Here is a 17,697-nt window from a genome sequence, read left to right as displayed (position 1 = left end):
ATTTTCAATTTGGGCAGCACGTCAGCTATATATTCAATGTCTGGCTCCTATGGTGACGTATGGCTTAGACCCACTGATAAATATGAACTTAGGATGGTTACAACTGATAGAGGGTAAGTTTTGGAGGAAAATCCTCGGCCTTCCGCAGTGTATTCCCATGGCAATTATTAGGCTTGAGATGGGAATATTCTCCCTTAGATCCATGGGATTAAGAAAGAGGATGGAATTCCATATTAAGCTCAATAATAAACCTACAAATAAACTATTACTGACGATCAGGGAAGATTGTGCGGCTGGTAGACAGGCCAAATTTGAAAATCAGACTCGATCCCTGACCGAAGAAATTAGCTGGGCACCTGAATGGGGCCGGGATAATGAAGTCCTGATTACCAGCATGCGCAATCGCCTTAATCTGTGGGATTGGCAGAACAATTTTAAACATCTTAATAGCCTGAAAAGCTATAGTTTTATTTTATTTAGACTATACACTTATGGAAAGGCGCAACTTTATCTAAATCAGTGCCCATCGGAACATTTGAGGCGGTTTATCTTATTAATGCGCCTTAATTACTTACCGATTCTATCTACTCAGGGCCCTGCACTGGGGCTGAACCTAGCAGAAAGATACTGCAGGATCTGTGATCTTCCTACCGAACCTGAGACGGCTCAACACGTGTTGACGTGCTGCGGCAGGATGAGAATAGAATACAATAAGTATTTGGGCGATTTTGTCCACAATGCAGACTATATGGGCCAAGCAGACTTTTGGAAGCAATGTGTTAACACATATAACCCTAAATTGCATTTAGCACTTTATCAGGTTTGGAGAGTGGCAGCTGCTCTCATGAAATTAAACTTAAGGGGGTCTCTCCCCGTTAGGTAAATGATATTTTGTTTCGTTGTGCAAGTATGAAATATTTTTAGTATGAATCAGAATAGGATGTTTTCTCATCTCTTTTAGATCTCGATCCAAATCCATATGAATTAACTTCCCAGAAATTGTATTAAGGATTTTAGAAGAAATTGTGATTTCCCAGAAATTGTATTAAGGATTTTATCAAGATTTGGAATCATATTGTATCTTACTGCGTTGTACTTTGTATTTTTAGATATTTGATGTTAAATTATGTGTAAAGTTTTTTACATTTGTTTAAAACTGTATCACATTAATAAATAATAATAATAATAATAATATATATATATATATATATATATATATATATATATATATATATATATATATATATATATATATTTGTATCCCATGATAAACAAAACACACATCTGTTACTTGGCAGACAAGGGAAAGGAGCAGGGTGGAAACACCAGACACTAGCATGAACTAAGCAAGTCTGCTCTTGGGATATCCATCAGCATAGAAGGATGGAGCCCTCAGATAGGAAGTCTGCTGTCACAATCCTCATACAAGGAGTCTGATCTCAAGATACCCAACCTCCATCAGCGAGTCTTTCTCATGTTATGTTATGATATGTTGACTTATACCGCGCACTGCTACCACCCGGGGGCACTCTTCAGGTGCTCATGATAAAATAGCCCACACGGACTGTGCTGCCAGGCAGAGAGTCCTCTCTCATGATGTCCAGCCCCACACAACATGTGCCCTCTCGTGATCAGGTACACTGGAAGTCTGCTTTTATGATTCCCACCCTCACAATATGAATGCTCTCGTGACAGCACTCGGAGAATCTGCCCATATGCAGGGAGTCTTCTCTCGTGATCCAGTACACTGCTAGTCTGCTTTCATGATTCCAACCCTCACACAATGAGAATACTCGTGTGACAGCACTCCGAGAGTATGCTCTGAGGCAGGGAGTCTGCCCTCGTGAAGCGAGTCTGCCCTCATGCTGGGAGTCTGCCCTCATGCAGGGAGTATGCCCTCATGCAGGGAGTCTTCTCTCATGATGCAGTACACTGGGAGTCTGCTTTCGTGATTCCCAACCTCACACAATGAGAATACTCTCGTGACAGCACTCCGAGAGTATGCTCTGAGGCAGGGAGTCTGCCCTCGTGAGGCGAGTCTGCCTGCATGCAGCGAGTCTGCCCTCGTGCAGGGAGTCTGCCCTCATGCAGGGAGTATGCCCTTAGGCAGGGAGTCTTGTCTCGTGATCCAGTGCACTGGGAGTCTGCTCTCTTGTTTTGCACCCTCGTGCAGGGAGTCTGCCCTCGTTCAGGGAGTCTGCCCTCGTGCAGGGAGTCTGCCCTCATGCAGTGAGTCTTTTCTCGTGATCCAGTGCACTGGGAGTCTGCTCTCTTGTTTCGCACCCTTATGCAGCGAGACTGATCTCGTGGGGAGTCTGCCCTCGTGCAGGGAGTCTGCCCTCGTGCAGGGAGTCTTTCCTCGTGATCCCGTACACTGGGAGTCTGCTCTTAGTTTCGCACCCTCATGCAGGGAGTCTGCCCTCGTGCAGGGAGTGCAGGGAGTCTGCCCTCAGGCAGGGAGTCTTGTCTCGTGATCCCGTGCACTGGGAGTCTGCTCTCTTGTTCCACACCCTCATGCAGGGAGTCTGCCCTCGTGCAGGGAGTGCAGGGAGTCTGCCCTCAGGCAGGGAGTCTTGTCTCGTGATCCAGTGCACTGGGAGTCTGCTCTCTTGTTTCACACCCTCATGCAGGGAGTCTGCCCTCGTGCAGGGAGTGCAGGGAGTCTGCCCTCAGGCAGGGAGTCTTGTCTCGTGATCCAGTGCACTGGGAGTCTGCTCTCTTGTTTTGCACCCTCATGCAGGGAGTCTGCCCTCTGCAGCGATTCTGCCCTCGTGCAGGGAGTCTGCCCTCATGCAGGGAGTCTTATCTCCCGTACACTGGGAATCTGCTCTCACGTTTGGCACCATCATGCAGCGAGACCGTTTTCGTGGGGAGTCTTTTTCGTGATCCCGTGCACTGGGAGTCTGCTCTCTTGTTTCGCACCCTCATGCAGCGAGTCGTTTCTCGTGGGGAGTCTGCTCGCGGGCAGGTAGCCGGTCCTCAGCCCTTACCAATGATCTGGATGATCTCCGCCAGTAGGACTCCATCTGCGATGTCCTGCTGCAGGTCCCTGATCAGCCGCTTGTGCCCGGACTTCGCTAGGTAGTGGTTCGCCCAGTCGGTGTAGATCTGCAGAGGAGGGGGCAGGGGGGAGAGAGGGCAGGAAGACAAACATTCATAGGTCAAAAGTTGGCTTGAGAAGTAGAACTATTCCGCAGCACATTCCAGTTTAAAAAGTCAGCGGTGAAAAGGAAACAGTCACGCAGCGAAATATGAAAGCACTTTTGCCTGTGTCATTCAGTCTTTTTTTCTTTCTTGCGATGAATCACTTGGAAGCTCGACTTCCTTCCGCGACCTCTCAGGACTCGATCACTCCCATTGGGTTTACATACGACAGCCCTTTCACAACCAGTCACTGCACCTTGTCTGTGCCCTTTCGAATCTTATTGATGAGGCAGTGCTCGCCAGCGCAGGCGGGGAATCTCGGGGGTTCGTTCATTAAGTGGCTAGCGGTGTAACCCTCACACCAGGAACAGCCCCGTGCCCAACTTTAGCCGTGGGGAGACAGCCCTCATAGGAACCTCTTAACGGGTGCCATTGCGTGTGTACGCCATGGTTAATGGGAACGAAGGGGCTGATGTGAGATGGGAGCACAACTGCTGTCAGGGGTTCCCAGTCTCTTGTGTTGCTAGCCAGAGCCACACACTGAAATCCTCGTATAACCCACGTACCCCAGGGCTAGACACGCAATCAGCGCTGGACTGTGCAAAGATTGCATTGCTTTGCAGCCCTGTGATTTTTAGGCAAACGCTGGCGCCGTATGCATGTTTCTTTCCATTTTCACAGGGCTTATTTCACATTTGGTCACCGTCATGTGTACATGGGTGTATTTGTGATGAGTTTTGCAAGTGTCAAAATACTTGGTAGTATGGCATCAGATTAGCGTGCGCTTCCCATGTAGTCTGTGGTCAATTACAGGTGGCACCCACAAGTGCAAAGCCACATACCAAGCAAAGGCATTTCACATGGTATCCGGTAATAAAATTGCGGTAAAAATGTTGATGGTAAAAAAAATCGCTGTACCCCATTATACCATTTAAGGGGAGCGGGGTTTGCGTCCGGAGGTTGCAGGGTGCCCCCCGCATACTTTACATGATTGTGGCAGCAAAACCACAGCATTTTTGCAGCGATATTTTGTATTCACAGCGATTTTTGCCGCGATTTTAAGACATGGAACCTTTCACACACCAGACCAGGCACAAGCAGGACATTGGAGGGATCAGGGGGGCAGAGGAGGATATATCAACACCCACCACCTGCATGTACACCGGACCACACCAACAGTAGAACTAATCCTTGGTTGGATTCACTCCTTGGGTCATCAACATTAATTTTTTATTTCGAACATGTATTAATCCATAAAAACCTCTCAAATAAAAACATTGTACAGGCAAAATCACAGATTGCAAATAACCAAATATTTCAGGCAAAACACATGCACAGCAGGAAATACATTCTGAAGATGAAAGTAAACCTGGAAATCATATTCAGACAACAACTAGATTGCATAAAAACGAGCTTAGCACGACTTGCCAATTAAGCTATTCTTCACACACATGACTTACAAGATGGCGCTATGTCATTAGCCCAGAGGCCAGACGGAACTGTCTGCTGTTTCGCTTCCAGAAATATGGGGGAGGAACATTGCATCTCCAATTCATGTATTGTTTTGCATGGAGGAAAAGCACAATGGGTTGGGTAATTATCGTGGGATAAAGACCCACCACCAAGTTATGGCCGGAGGAGAAGCCCATCTGTTGGGGAAGGGTCCTTATCCAAAGGGATACTGTCCGCTTCCGAGGTCTATAAGGCTATTAGCACACAGTGGTTGTAGGAATACATGTTTTGAAGATGAAGTAAATAAATGCTACTTTAAGGGTAACAAAAGTAAATAGAAAACTGAGTTAGTACATTAAATGTGGTTTTATGTTGTATTATTTAAATAACATGGTTGACTCCATAAATGAAGAATTTAAATGCAACTTGGTTGAACTGGAACACGTGTAACATGAGCCTGCACTAGGTGTCATGTCAAAGTAAGCAGGTTTTTTTTTTTTTTTTAAAGTAAGTGATAATAAGCGAAACGGAATGCTCACAATGCAGTCAACACCAGCAGTTATTGACTGCACTCGAAACATTCAGATTGGCTGCGAGGAGGTCAATAACGACGATCTTCATGTGCTAATACATGATAAATCCATTGGTGTCCCCATGTTAGCCAGAGCAGTCCATAGTCTGAGCCCATCTACAGCATTGAATACTATGCTGCCGACTGATCCTCAAATGTGACATTCAGATTTGTTTATACTTTCCCCAAATTTTCTAGGAGGGGTATCATTTTATATTATATCCTCCAATCTTGGAATATTTGGGTAAAGTGTTTGATTTTACTGAGGGTACATGTTTTTGGAAATGTTGCCCCCTGGCGGCCGTTTCCCAGGTGGCTTTATCTCTGGACATAGCCTTGCCTCAATAATCATCACATTGATTTTTTGGGGGGGGGGGGGGGCTACAGTTCGTTTTAGATTCAAATGTCCACCTTTTATAAATAAAGGACTGTTAACAGGGGGCAGTTCCACAATGTCACGTAACAGTTGTAACAGTTGATCAGCCATCTCAATGGACTGTGACTATGCCTCACTTCAATAACTTGTATGGACAGGGTGTTTATGTGACCTTTGACCTGATGGCAGAGGATAAAGGTACTCGCTCCCCAGAGTCTGTACCACGCTTGATATGTGTATCCGTGCTGGCATTTGGCAATGGAGGAAAACCCCATCTCTTATAAAGACAGATGTTGACCAAGTTTGCTGCAAGAACAGTACGTCTGCATTATCAGCCAGATTCAGGACATTCGGATGCGTGCTTTTACCGCGTAGTCGTGCCACATTCTAGGTCAGGGCCGTAATGTTAGATTGTCACCTTGTGTTTGAGAAATTACTTTTGGCAGAAGCATAAAACAATTTCCAATTTCTCTTTTTCGCTTTGGGGCAGCAAGTTTTGCAGAAAATGACTCCCTACAAATGACTGATAGACATACTGATAGATGAACATATGCAATATATGATCGCACTCCCACCAACGTTTGGAAAATATTCCAGGTTAGCTACCCCTAACACACACAGTGGTAAATAATGATCTACCGGAGTACCTTCAACACTGCACAGGTGGTTCCGACATGTAGGCCTCTTTGGTTCCCGAGCTGGGCAGCGACTGCACTTCTGGACCTGGCCACGGTGCTGCAAAGGTCTACCACAAGCAGCAGCACGCGTTGCCAAACATTGGGGGTCAGCTGAACTGGTAAGGCCGGAGCAGTGAACCAGGTGTGTCTATGACTCCGCCTGCCATCTTCTGCACGCACCTGTTCATTCTACATTGGGGCAGCTAATGTGTGTGTTGATGTGAAGTTCGGTCTTATTTCTAGGGATTTGCACAGCACGATCATCGAGGGGTGCGAGTTTGGAGCTACAGGCATGACAGAAAAAAGTGAGGCACCTGTAGCAGGCAGGAGTTTGCATTTATTTTGTTTCCTGTAGCAGGCAGGCGTTTGCATTTATTTCGTTAAAAAAAAAGATTGCAACAATAATGCATTATTTTTATTAAACTAAAGTGAGGTCCGTTTTAGAGAATGTAGAAATGATACATTGCCTTAATTTTCAGATATGCGGAAGTCCTGTGGCACATAACGTGGCCCACTGCAAAGCAGGACGGGCAGTGCTCTGCCCCTGTTCAGCTAATGGCCATGGCATTGCTGTGGGTTGTCAGGGCCACTCACCGCAGTTAGGTAACCCATAATTTTGTGCTCTGCCAATGCAAGTACTTTATCTCACTTTATAGGACTTCTCAAATGTATTACTTTGCTAATCGGGAGGGGCAAGCTCAGGAACCTTCGAGGTCAGTCTAACGATCTCTGAGTTGCACAATAATAGCCATAAACTAAGGCTGTAAAACAGGAAACATTTCTTCAGTTTTAATGGAAGGGGTCCCGTCAATCTGCCACTCGCTTGAAGCTAGTATTTTCACAAAAGCTATTCCACGCATCTCCAGCTTGCAATGACATTGCATAATTGTGTAGGAGGTTAAAACAACATGCACCAGCACAAAAGCAAGGCTATATTGGACTCTCCCTCTTAACACTAACCTAACCCACGCTTCACTCTCAGATCCGCCAGAGCACCTGGACATCATGCAAATGGCAGCAGTGGGCCTGGTGCCTGCTGGGCCTAAAGACCCAAGCTACTCCTCACTGATGAGGCCCAACAAGGCCGAAACATGTTTGGGGATGATTGTGGTCTTGTGCAGAATGGGATGTGACCTAGCATTTCGGCCCGGACTGCCCCTTTTTGAGGTGGGACCAAGCCTGATTTGCATATGGTCTTTCCCCTTCTGTAATGGTCTGGTGGGGTGCCCAGAGCAATGCCAGAGGGTAAGATTAATTCTAAACCTTCCAGCCATCAGCTCTTTGTTTTAGCAGTGTATGGTATACATCCCAATAACATAACATAATTAGTGGCCGCATGGTCAAATATGAACAATCCGTTTTAGGATTAAAAGCTACAGCACTAAACGATTGACCCCATGACATCTGCTGTGTGCCCGCACAGCAGAGAAAAAAGGATGGGCGAACCCTCTTTTTTAGGGGGCCTGACTCGAGAGGGTTAAGAAGTGCAGAGATATGAGGGGGTTGAGTCAAAGGCTTCCCAAGCCAATAGCTTGACAGGAGGTCGCTAAGGCCTTGCAAAAGAGCTAGATTGCTGCTAGCTCAGAACAAAAAATCACAGTGGAGGAACAAAACAATATAAATTTATTTAACAGGAAGACGTTTTTGAGTTTTTTTGTGCCATTGTGTGGCATATATGCATACAATAAATCTGCATTATAGTGGATTAGTATACAGTAGTGACAGTCTATTTTATGTGTTGTTAACTCTCACAACACATTAACGATGTCTCTTCAGGACTTTGGGGTCGAGTTCAGACTTGGTGAATGAGTAAGACGTCGTCCTATAGTAAAAGAGGCTATGTTAAAACCAGTGAGAATAAAGCATGTCCACTAATGGTGAGAAGAGCAAGGCGAAGGACCTACCATATCGACGTTGATAAGCGCCATGGCTGTGGTCTGAGTAAAATAGCAGCTACTGGAATTGCGGCTGGGGGGGGTCAGTCTGCAGATGTCAGAGGCCCCAATCTAAGTCAAAAGGAAGTCGAAATGACTAGTGAGAATTAATCTGTGCAAAGGCCGTGACTATGCAAAGGACTTAATCAAGCATTGTGTCCAGTGGGCGGCCGAGACTAGGAGTTTGAGGTGAAGAATACTAATGGCTGGTCTCAAAAGTACAGCGTGGGTAAGAGTTACCCGCACAGCAGTGCAGAACGAGGCCCAGGATTCTTCAACATCCTTGTGGATTTGAAAGCATGCTAAGATGCTGCATGACTACCCATATTTGACGGGATTGCAAATCCGTGTGCATATGGTAGAAGGGGACTCGTGTATACGGGTGATGCTTCATAATCTTCTAATTTGCTGGAGAACAAGGGCCCGATTCATGGAATTTTTTGCATGGTTCAAAGTGACTTTGCACTGCTGAAAAGTGACTTTGCACTGCCGACACAAACCCTGATTCATGGAACTGTGCAAAGTGTATTTTTGCAGTGCAAAGTCCATGCAAATTCATTTTGTACTGCAAGAATGACTAGAGACTGATTTTGCACTGCAAAAATACACTTTGCACAGTTCCATGTACGAGGGTTCGGCAGTGCAAAGTCACTTTTCAGCAGTGCAAAGTCACTTTGAACCGTGCAAGAAATTCCACGAATCGGGCCCTAAATGTTTGTGTTTGGGTCAAAGCTGTAGTATTTAATGCTTTAGAAGAAAGACGTGCCCTTTTAGTATACCAATCATTGTTCAGAGACCTTAAAATAATCCCAGACTTTATAATTCTGTCCTCAGTAATATTGGTGTCGGCCTGACCCTCCATGAATGGATGCACTTCCCCTGTTTCCATCACTCCTGCTTTGAATCTTGTTCAAACGTTTACTAAACGTTCTCCAAAACAATGAATTCTAAGAATAATATTGAAATCCTCATATCTTTATATTGTTCTTCTTGATATGATATGATGGCTTATTTATAACGCGCTTAACACCTAGAGGTTTCTAAGCGCAGACACAGGGATTGAACCAGTGTTGCTTTTTGTCGTCTTACTTCCAAGGCCACCGCGTTGCCCCTGAGCTATCCCCCGCAAGTCAGAATGATCTCACATTAAGACATTGCAATCATAGGTCTTGTTATTGCACAAGCTAATGGCATTTATCATATCCACATCTGAATGATGAAATACTGAGTCATTTGAACCTTTCATTGCAGGTCACACGCAGATTTCTTCAACATTGTCTTGCTTGATGAGCTATTTTACCAGGATCTTTTTACTTGGCTCTTGAGCAAGTTCTGCGCAATCAAAAAGAGGACTGCAACGAGAAAGGCTAGTTGTCAAATGTCTGCCTAAGGCATTCAGTAACCTCTCTTTCAGAACATTAATTTCTTGATAATCTCTGTTCCATCGCATCTCTCTTTGAAGAGAGGGTCACATTACTGATAGTTAAGCAATTATTCTTTTGAGTAAACAACTCACTATTTAGGTACCCAAAATGATCACAGACTCCAATCTGTTTCCATTCACTCAGGAGATGTGGTCATGATGGTGGGACACATTAGCCAAGATAAGTCCTCATTGGTTGTCAGGGATTCAACAATCAGGACAGAAGGAAAAGTAATACCACAATCATAATGTGCTTCACTAGAACTTTCACAGCAGCAAATGCAGCTTTTTACAGGAATACTGGAACCATGGACAGCCTGAGGCAGTGGTAGGTCCCCTGTGACCCGTCTGATGTTTTGGCCTAGGAGGCACATCATTGCTCGCCATTGTCGTTGATGGCAAGGGCTGAGCTCATTTGACTTGTAGGTCAAAACATCTGGCAGACCGCACATTGCCTATCACTTCCCCAAGATACCCTCACCTCACGTTTTGGTAGCTTGGCCAACATAAGGTTTCATCCATCAAGTGTAACAAATTATTTCAGGGTACAGAATGACAAGTGTGCAAAACAGTTAAGATCCAAGAATACCTCATCCAAACAGCAATGCATGTGCACATTTGTTAACTAATGTCCACTCAAATTCTGGCAGCAAAAACAGAAGCCGAGAGAACAAAGAAAATACATTGTTGTGAAATAAAAGGGTCCATTAAAATCTATGAAAATGGAATCATGTTGAAAAGTTTCAATGCAATGTCAAAGAGATTTTAATGGGGGCAGGGTAGAGAAAAAGGTTATTATTTGTGTACAATAGACAAACATGCAGTAGAGGAAGAGGTGTCAGAGAAAATCTCCCATCAGGCAAGCACCGTGTATTGCTAATTCCAATGAAATGGGGAAAGGTCATGTGTGATGTGTGAAGAAAACTCCACAGCTAAACCTTGTCACTGACAAACTGTCCAGTCTCCCAGAAAATACACCCATGATGTGGTATATGTTTGTGACACTTGCATTCAGACCATAATAAGGCATGGTAACCCAGAAACCTTTGAGAAAAACACCTAAACACTTCCAAGTGCTGAATCTGGGGACAAAACCAACATTGACATTCCACCCCCATGTTCACCCTGTAGCTTATAGTTTCCTACCACCTGTGATGAATCAACGTTATTTGTCCCTTCTCCCTAAGGGGGAGCCACTCCATTTGAGGCTAAGGAGGTGAACCTGCTCTGCAAGACCCTTGCTGGGGGTCTGTGCAAGTGGGATCTATCTAGGAGTGACTCCGCCTTAGGGAACAAGGACTCTCGTTCCTGAGAGGAACTCTCTGGATAAGCCTATAATCCAGCATATAAGGGACTGCCTTTTGAGAAGAAGAATGCAACTTCCTTATATGTGGTTGTAGGCAAAGCAAAACCACCAGAGAACATAAGAGTCTTGCACTTAACTGAGATGAGTAGAGGAGAGGGCCATAGAGAGTATTGGATGCAGGGGAAGCCCCCTGATGTGATCGCACCAAGGAGGTGTGGAGTCAAGACTAGCTCAGAGCCTGCAACTTTCGAACAGGCGAGCATCATCAAAGGCAGACACAGGGAGACCGGTGAGCAAGACATCGGGCAAATCATTGCTGAGGGGGAGAAGATGTGCCCAGGACATGGTGGTGGTAGGGACCATGAGCAAAGCATGGTGGGCAAAGCACCAGCATAACTAGCTGAAACCATTACTCCCGGGAGTGAGCAGAGATCCCTCTCATCTGCATCTGAAGAAAGCAGCAACTCGAGGGGAAGCCGAGATTGGGACGCCGGGGAAAGCCAAGCGGGAGGAAACTGTGTGCCAAGAAGAACATCCAAGCGAGTGCTGAGCCCTGCAAGGTTCCCATACTCACCTGAAGGTACCGGAAAACACAGGAAAAGTGGGAGGCAGCCAGAAAATGAACACAAAGAGTACAACTCATCCCAGTCAGAAAAACGAGTCAAGAGAAACACAATTGTTGAATTACCAATGCAAAAGGTGTCCAGAGCCCTAACCAGCAACCCTGCTAGGGGAATAACATACCTGAAGAGTGTAACTCGTCCTAGCCCCATAGAAGAGACACAAGGATTAAAGCTGTTTACCTGGCAATGTGGAAAGTTTGCAGATCGAATAACAAGTAAACCCAAAAGGGCAAGAGTGAGAGACTGGAGACAAATACACTGGGAGAAAGGGATACGGTCTCATGGGCCAAGAAAGGAAGACTGAAGAAAACACACCCCGAAGCCGTGTCCTAAGAAATATGGTAGCATAGTACCAAGAGAGTATGAGAATAGAAGAGAAAGCACTAAAGTAATATCCCAGGAGAGAGACATTATACAAGGGGATCAAGTCCCACATAATCTAATCAAGGTTGAACTGAGAGGTACTCAGACAAGACACAGGTGTCCAAAAATATGCAAAGACACATTGGTCACAACATATCCTTAAAGAAAGCATACAACCCAGGAGTCTTGTGTGAGAATTGAAAGAGCTCATGGAGGAGATATCCAGGCTTCATTGAAGAAGATAATAAACAATGGAAACAGGTGAAACAGACATTTCATCCAGAGACTATTAAAGAAATCACCAACCCAAGAGAATAAGGATCTTCCGTTTGATGAGTCCAAGTTGTTTATCTTAGTGGTAGGGTCAGGTAGAGTTAGGTTTGGACCAAGGACATTTTTATTTAAGGACTTCTTGATGACTGACGAGCACCCTTGGTTCTTTTAGATAGCTAAGGTGAACCCTTTAGTGATAGGGAAACTTAGGTATTGTCTATATAGTTTCATTAAACAACACTAAAATGTCCTTATAGTATCTTACTCCTTCTTCTGACCCACCACAAACCCTCGGGCTTAAACACAATTCTCCTTAGCTTTAAGTCCATCGACTCATGTATGCTTTCAAAATTCATCTGAGGAGCCTCCTCCTGAACCCAGCAAGACCTCAATGATACATGTACCACTCAGTTTGACAGTTTGGTACTAAAACTATGTATTCCAAGGGCACCTCTGGGTATAAGCCTCAGCAATGAAATATGGGCTTTGTGCAAAACGTTATAATTCTCTCATGCCCTGTCCATTTTATAAATAAGTGTAATCTGTAGGTTCTGCGCCTGGCCTGGAACACAGGCTATGGAAACCCATGAACACGGACAGTCAATAGAGGCAGAAAGTGCAACCAGGCTGGCTGCAGCACTGCAGGCCAAACTAGACAGATAACTACACTAGTCATGTTTGGCAAACATGATAAGTGGCTAGACTGGACTGCATTGCTGCAGTTAGTTTAGTTAAATGTGCTTCTGGGATGGTATTTGTTACTGGACATCGATTTTAAAGCAAACTTTGTTTGCTTTAACACTGACACCCAGTTGATAAATAAACCCCTTCCCCACACTGTCAAATTAGAGGCCAACTCATGCAACCAAGCACACACATTAATTCTACACTTATATACATTCCCTTACGCATCCATACACATTCACTCACAGACTGTTTCAATTTTCACAGTATTAATAACTCTTTCACCTGTACACCCATAACATACTCTCATTCACACTTGCACCCATACAACATTCACTTTTATTCATGTGTGCACCCAACTCATCACTGTACACAAAGCCAAGCACACTTTCAGAAACACATTATTTTATTTGTTTAACCGCAGCCCCAGCCCAGAATTTGCTCTGCTGCCATCAGGGGGACAGGATCCCACAAAACAGATGTCCAGCTCTCAGGCGCCTGCGAAACATGAACAGGAACCAGGAAGAGCTTATTGGTGCCAGCACATGAACACAGTAGCTGGATTGTCCACTGGGCAATGCCTCAGTCATTCTGAATGTGCAGGTAGATGCACTCCCTGTGCCTATTCAGCACTGCACTACCCCACCCTGCACCCTCAATTGGCAATGCAAGGCAGGGGAAGCAAAACGCCCATGGCCTTGCATGGGCCATTGCACATGAGCACTGGGGTATGAATTGCCAAAGGGGAACCCCTTTTCCCTTTGACAGTGCAAGCAAGCTCAGGAGTGCTCCCTCTGCTGCTTGATGCAGACGAGGAAGCGCTTAGTGTTTTCAAGGGTATGGCTTAGCAGCTTGTCCAAAAAGCGTGGGTCGATGCCCAATCGCCCATTATGGATAGCTCACCCATAATGTAATGTAAGCTTGCAACCCCTACTGATGTACAACCCTCTACTGCTTCCAAGGGCAGGTTCGTTTTAAATTAATGGCCCAAATAAATAAAATACAAATAAAATAGTGCAACGTTGGGATCTTGGGCAAGCTATTCTGAGACAGAGCGTTAAATACATTACTATGGTTAATTAATCATTTATAACACACTCAATACCGGAGACAAGTGTATAAGAGTCGGACCTGTGTTGCTCAGTGTTGCCACTGATCTATCCCCCTGGTCCATTATTGTAACATAATTATTCATTAATTTGCTCAATGAAGCAAATTGCATCGTCTCATATTAAAATGAACCAAATCAAGCCCAATTGTCTTCCCTTCTATTACATGGCACTATTTACCAGTTACATGTAATCACTAATCTATTGATCTCCAAATCAATATTTTGGGAATTTGGCTTTTGTTGCCCTTACCAATTGTACACACTGACCCAGAGGCCAGGTAAAAAGTGTAGCCATGGAGCTGTGAATGCTGGGAACAGAGTTCATGCACTCCACAGACTCTTCTTTGGAGTGGGATTAGTATGCACATCTCCAGGCAAGTCAGTAGGCAACTCCTATCTCAGGAGAAGCCATTCTGTAAAATCTGAATGTTTCGCTGGAAAATAAGCTTGCAGTAATTACATTAACTTTATTATTTATTTATTTATTTATTTATTTATTTATTTATTTATTTATTTGACATTTGTAGAGTGTGCCAAACCCAAGGGAATTTGGCTGCTGGTTACCTTACAGGCACAGGTACAGACAGAGCCAGGTTAGGCCAGGTGGTGGCCCTTACTGAAGTGAGATAAGCCATGCATGGGAAGGGGAAGTGAAGTGTCCTAGCCTTGTGATCTAGTGGTCTCACATAAAGAGCCACGTTTTGAGGTTTTTGCAGAAGGACCAGTAGCAGGGATCTGATCTTAGGGTCAGTGGGAGGGCATTCCAAAGTTTAGCAGCCACGACTGGGGAGCTGTGGTGTCCTGCTTTTTCGCATTTGAATTTCGGTATGGCCAGGAGGTGTGAGTGGGCAATCCGGGTGGGTCTGCTGGATTGGGATTTTGTGAATTTGTTAGAGCGGTATTTGGGTGCAGTGTTAGCTAGACATTTGTGAGCGATGGAGAGAGTTTGCCTGCATGTCAATTACAGACACTGGGGTTGATGGGAGGGTTAGGTGATCTCATGGGAAAACAAACATGGTGTGGTAGTAGCACAAGGGCTCACTCAAGCCAATCTCTGAAACACTGATATGTGTTCAATGTGCCCAACTCAGTCCTAGACGTGTGTTTAAGGAGTTGGCACCTGCAATCGCTTGGCTGCAAGGCATTTTTTATTTGATTTGACAACCCTAAACTGTCATGAGTTAATGCTCCCCCCATCTCTGTTTGGGTTGGTAGAAAACTTTACTAAAAAAATAACTAAATGGCATTAAAGTGCAGTACTTCACTATAAAAACGAGAGCCAGCAACATATTTCACACATTAAATGGCCCAAGCCCCACCCAACAGATGAAACTCAATATAATGAAGTAGGAGTACCACCTGACGATTGAGCAGAAAGTGTTGGTGGAAAGAGTTATGCCCAATACAATTGATTGGAAAACAGTGTTGTGGTTGGACAATAAAATCTTTGGGTTTCCAAAAGTGGAGAATGATGAATTATTGGCATAAACGTAATTTGCTACGTGTTGATCATAGGTTTGACATGAAATCATGAAAGAAAACCCCACCGAGTGTCTCAGATCGGTGCTTAAAGCTTTCCCTGTGCCAAGCTACAAGTTACTTCAATTTTTTTGGTTCTTCCGCTTGAACACCTTTGCCTTCACAATAATAATATTTCACATAAAACAAAATGCCTTCCAAATTCCAATGCAGAGAAAAAGTCTATGCAAATTGCAATCATTTCAATAAAATAATGACAGCGGCTGTCCAGTCTCTAGGGTCTGGATGCATCAGGGCCTATGTTTGAGGTTGGCCTAAGCATGCTGCCGAGAAAAAGAAATTTGCAAAGGTCCCCTATGCATCCAGGTAGAATGGAATCACTGAGTATTTCACATCAGAAATTTGAGCCAACAGTCAGGATTGACTAAGCAATGGAGTCACACAGCAATTCTTTGCTTTCATGAAAACAAGAATTGCCAGTTGCCATGCCAACACAGCAATCTGCATCTCAAAAACCTGTCTATTCCCCTGCCCCCATTCTTTGGCATGGATTTGGCTACAGCATACCGGGGGCCTGCCATCATATGCCTCGAAATCAGTAGCAGGAACAAGCAGCTCAGTGCATGGCCCTGCAGGCCGGTGTCTCATGGAGCCAGTCATTGAGTTGTGTATACTGCCTCATTACAGGTAACAAAACGGGGCATGTATACTTTCAACTTATATTGTACATTTGATATCTACATATTAATTTTGATTGGGCTTCTCCACAGGGTGCAAACCAATAAAAATGTCAAACACATGAGCATCTTTTTTTTGGAGAAAGCCTTAAGCCCTTGGCGTCAAGCGTTGGGAACATGGCTGTTTTGGGAGATTTATTTGGCCCAAAGGATCCTTATCTTTTCGGGACAGTGGCGCCGCAGATGCAGACAGATGCCATCATAAGGACTGTTCGGCGCAGACATATCCTGCCCCTAGCCAGCGTGGGTGGGTGGGTGCAGAAACATGTCGACCACTCGAAGACGTATGCCAGGGCTTAAGCCGGCAGCTGTTCTCTCCACATGGCAAAGCCGCCCCTTGCTTCTGCGGCCGGGCCTCCTTGCACCTGCTCCCCTGCAGACTCTGCAGCTTCTTTTAGTAAATCGGGGGCGGGCGAGCACATCCTTCCTAGCAACACCAGTCCCAGAGAAAAGCAAGGGACTTCCTTAAGAAGGAAATACACATGCTACAATTCCATAACACACACGCGCGGGTGTCCGATGGGGTTATGACGGAAAGGGTAAGTAAGTGAAGGCCATTGGCTGTTCATCAAAGTTTCGCGGGAAACCATATCAGGTTTAACCCCTTACGTGCTAAGCATAGACTTCTGACTTCCGGACCGAATAGAAAGACAGCCAGTACCCAAGTAGAATACATTAACAGTACATATTTAAGTCTACACTGTGTGTACAGATGACTGCACCCATGTGGTGCTGTACAGATGAAATAAGGAGGCGGTTCCAACTTCCAACATTAAAACAAAGGAGAGTCACGATTCACAGAAGCGGGTTTCTACTTAAGTATGCCAAGTGTGCACCCAAAGGAGGACACGCATTGGCAAAGACAACAGGTTTGGCCTCTGATATGTCAGGGACACCCGGAAGTGCCCCAATAAATGCAATGCCACAAATAAATGAAAGAACTAATTGTGACACCATCACATGCGAGAACATTGGTGAAGTAATAACACACAAAGCCACTTGCTTCAAGCTACAAAGTACAGCGAATCCGTTTTTTGTTTTTAAGCTGGACATCTGGGAGACTTTCCATGAATTTGGCAACAGGGAACCAACTGCAAGAAAGGCAGGCCATGAATCTTTGCCTTTCAGCACACACCACAATATGTTTGATGCCCTTGCTCTCGCTAAACAACACCATGTACCAAAGCAAAACCTCAAAATGTGCACATTTTGCATGTGCAAAGTGTCTCTAAATAAACACTGCCTGATAAATTCTGTTAGCAAATGCAATGTCTACCCACATGTAAAATGTGCACTTTGATGGTGCATTGGGGGATGGGACTTGTATTCCGGGGAGCATCCACTCTTGTACAAGATATGCGCTCCAGAATGCTCACGCCATCAGTCTGCTTCATCAGTGCCTGGCCTGAGCAATCACAGGCGATTCACAGAAGAAACCGCTGAGCAGGCACTGGTTTTTCTGACAACTGCCTCCATTTATGTACCTCCTAGAGACGCCCAGGAATGCTGTGTGCATGTCTACCACAAGGGGTAGACAGCTACAC

General features: G+C 44.9%; 1 protein-coding gene across 5 annotated transcripts in view; it reads right to left on the bottom strand.

Moving 5' to 3' along the window:
* NAV3 (neuron navigator 3) overlaps window positions 1-17,697 on the bottom strand; it is a 1,326,128-nt gene that overhangs the window by 1,022,718 nt on the left and 285,713 nt on the right. For all 5 annotated transcript variants that reach the window (XM_069629276.1, XM_069629277.1, XM_069629279.1 and 2 more), the window contains exon 2: window positions 2,991-3,108. In XM_069629276.1, coding sequence (XP_069485377.1) covers window positions 2,991-3,108 — 118 coding nt within the window. The remainder of the gene's footprint in view (window positions 1-2,990; window positions 3,109-17,697) is intronic.

This window comes from Ambystoma mexicanum, chromosome 12 (genome assembly GCF_040938575.1).
Source record: "Ambystoma mexicanum isolate Mex_15411 chromosome 12, UKY_AmexF1_1, whole genome shotgun sequence".
Taxonomy (NCBI): Eukaryota; Metazoa; Chordata; class Amphibia; order Caudata; family Ambystomatidae; genus Ambystoma; species Ambystoma mexicanum.
The sequence above is the reverse complement of the archived record's forward strand: the minus strand, read 5'-3'. Positions and strand labels throughout refer to the sequence as shown.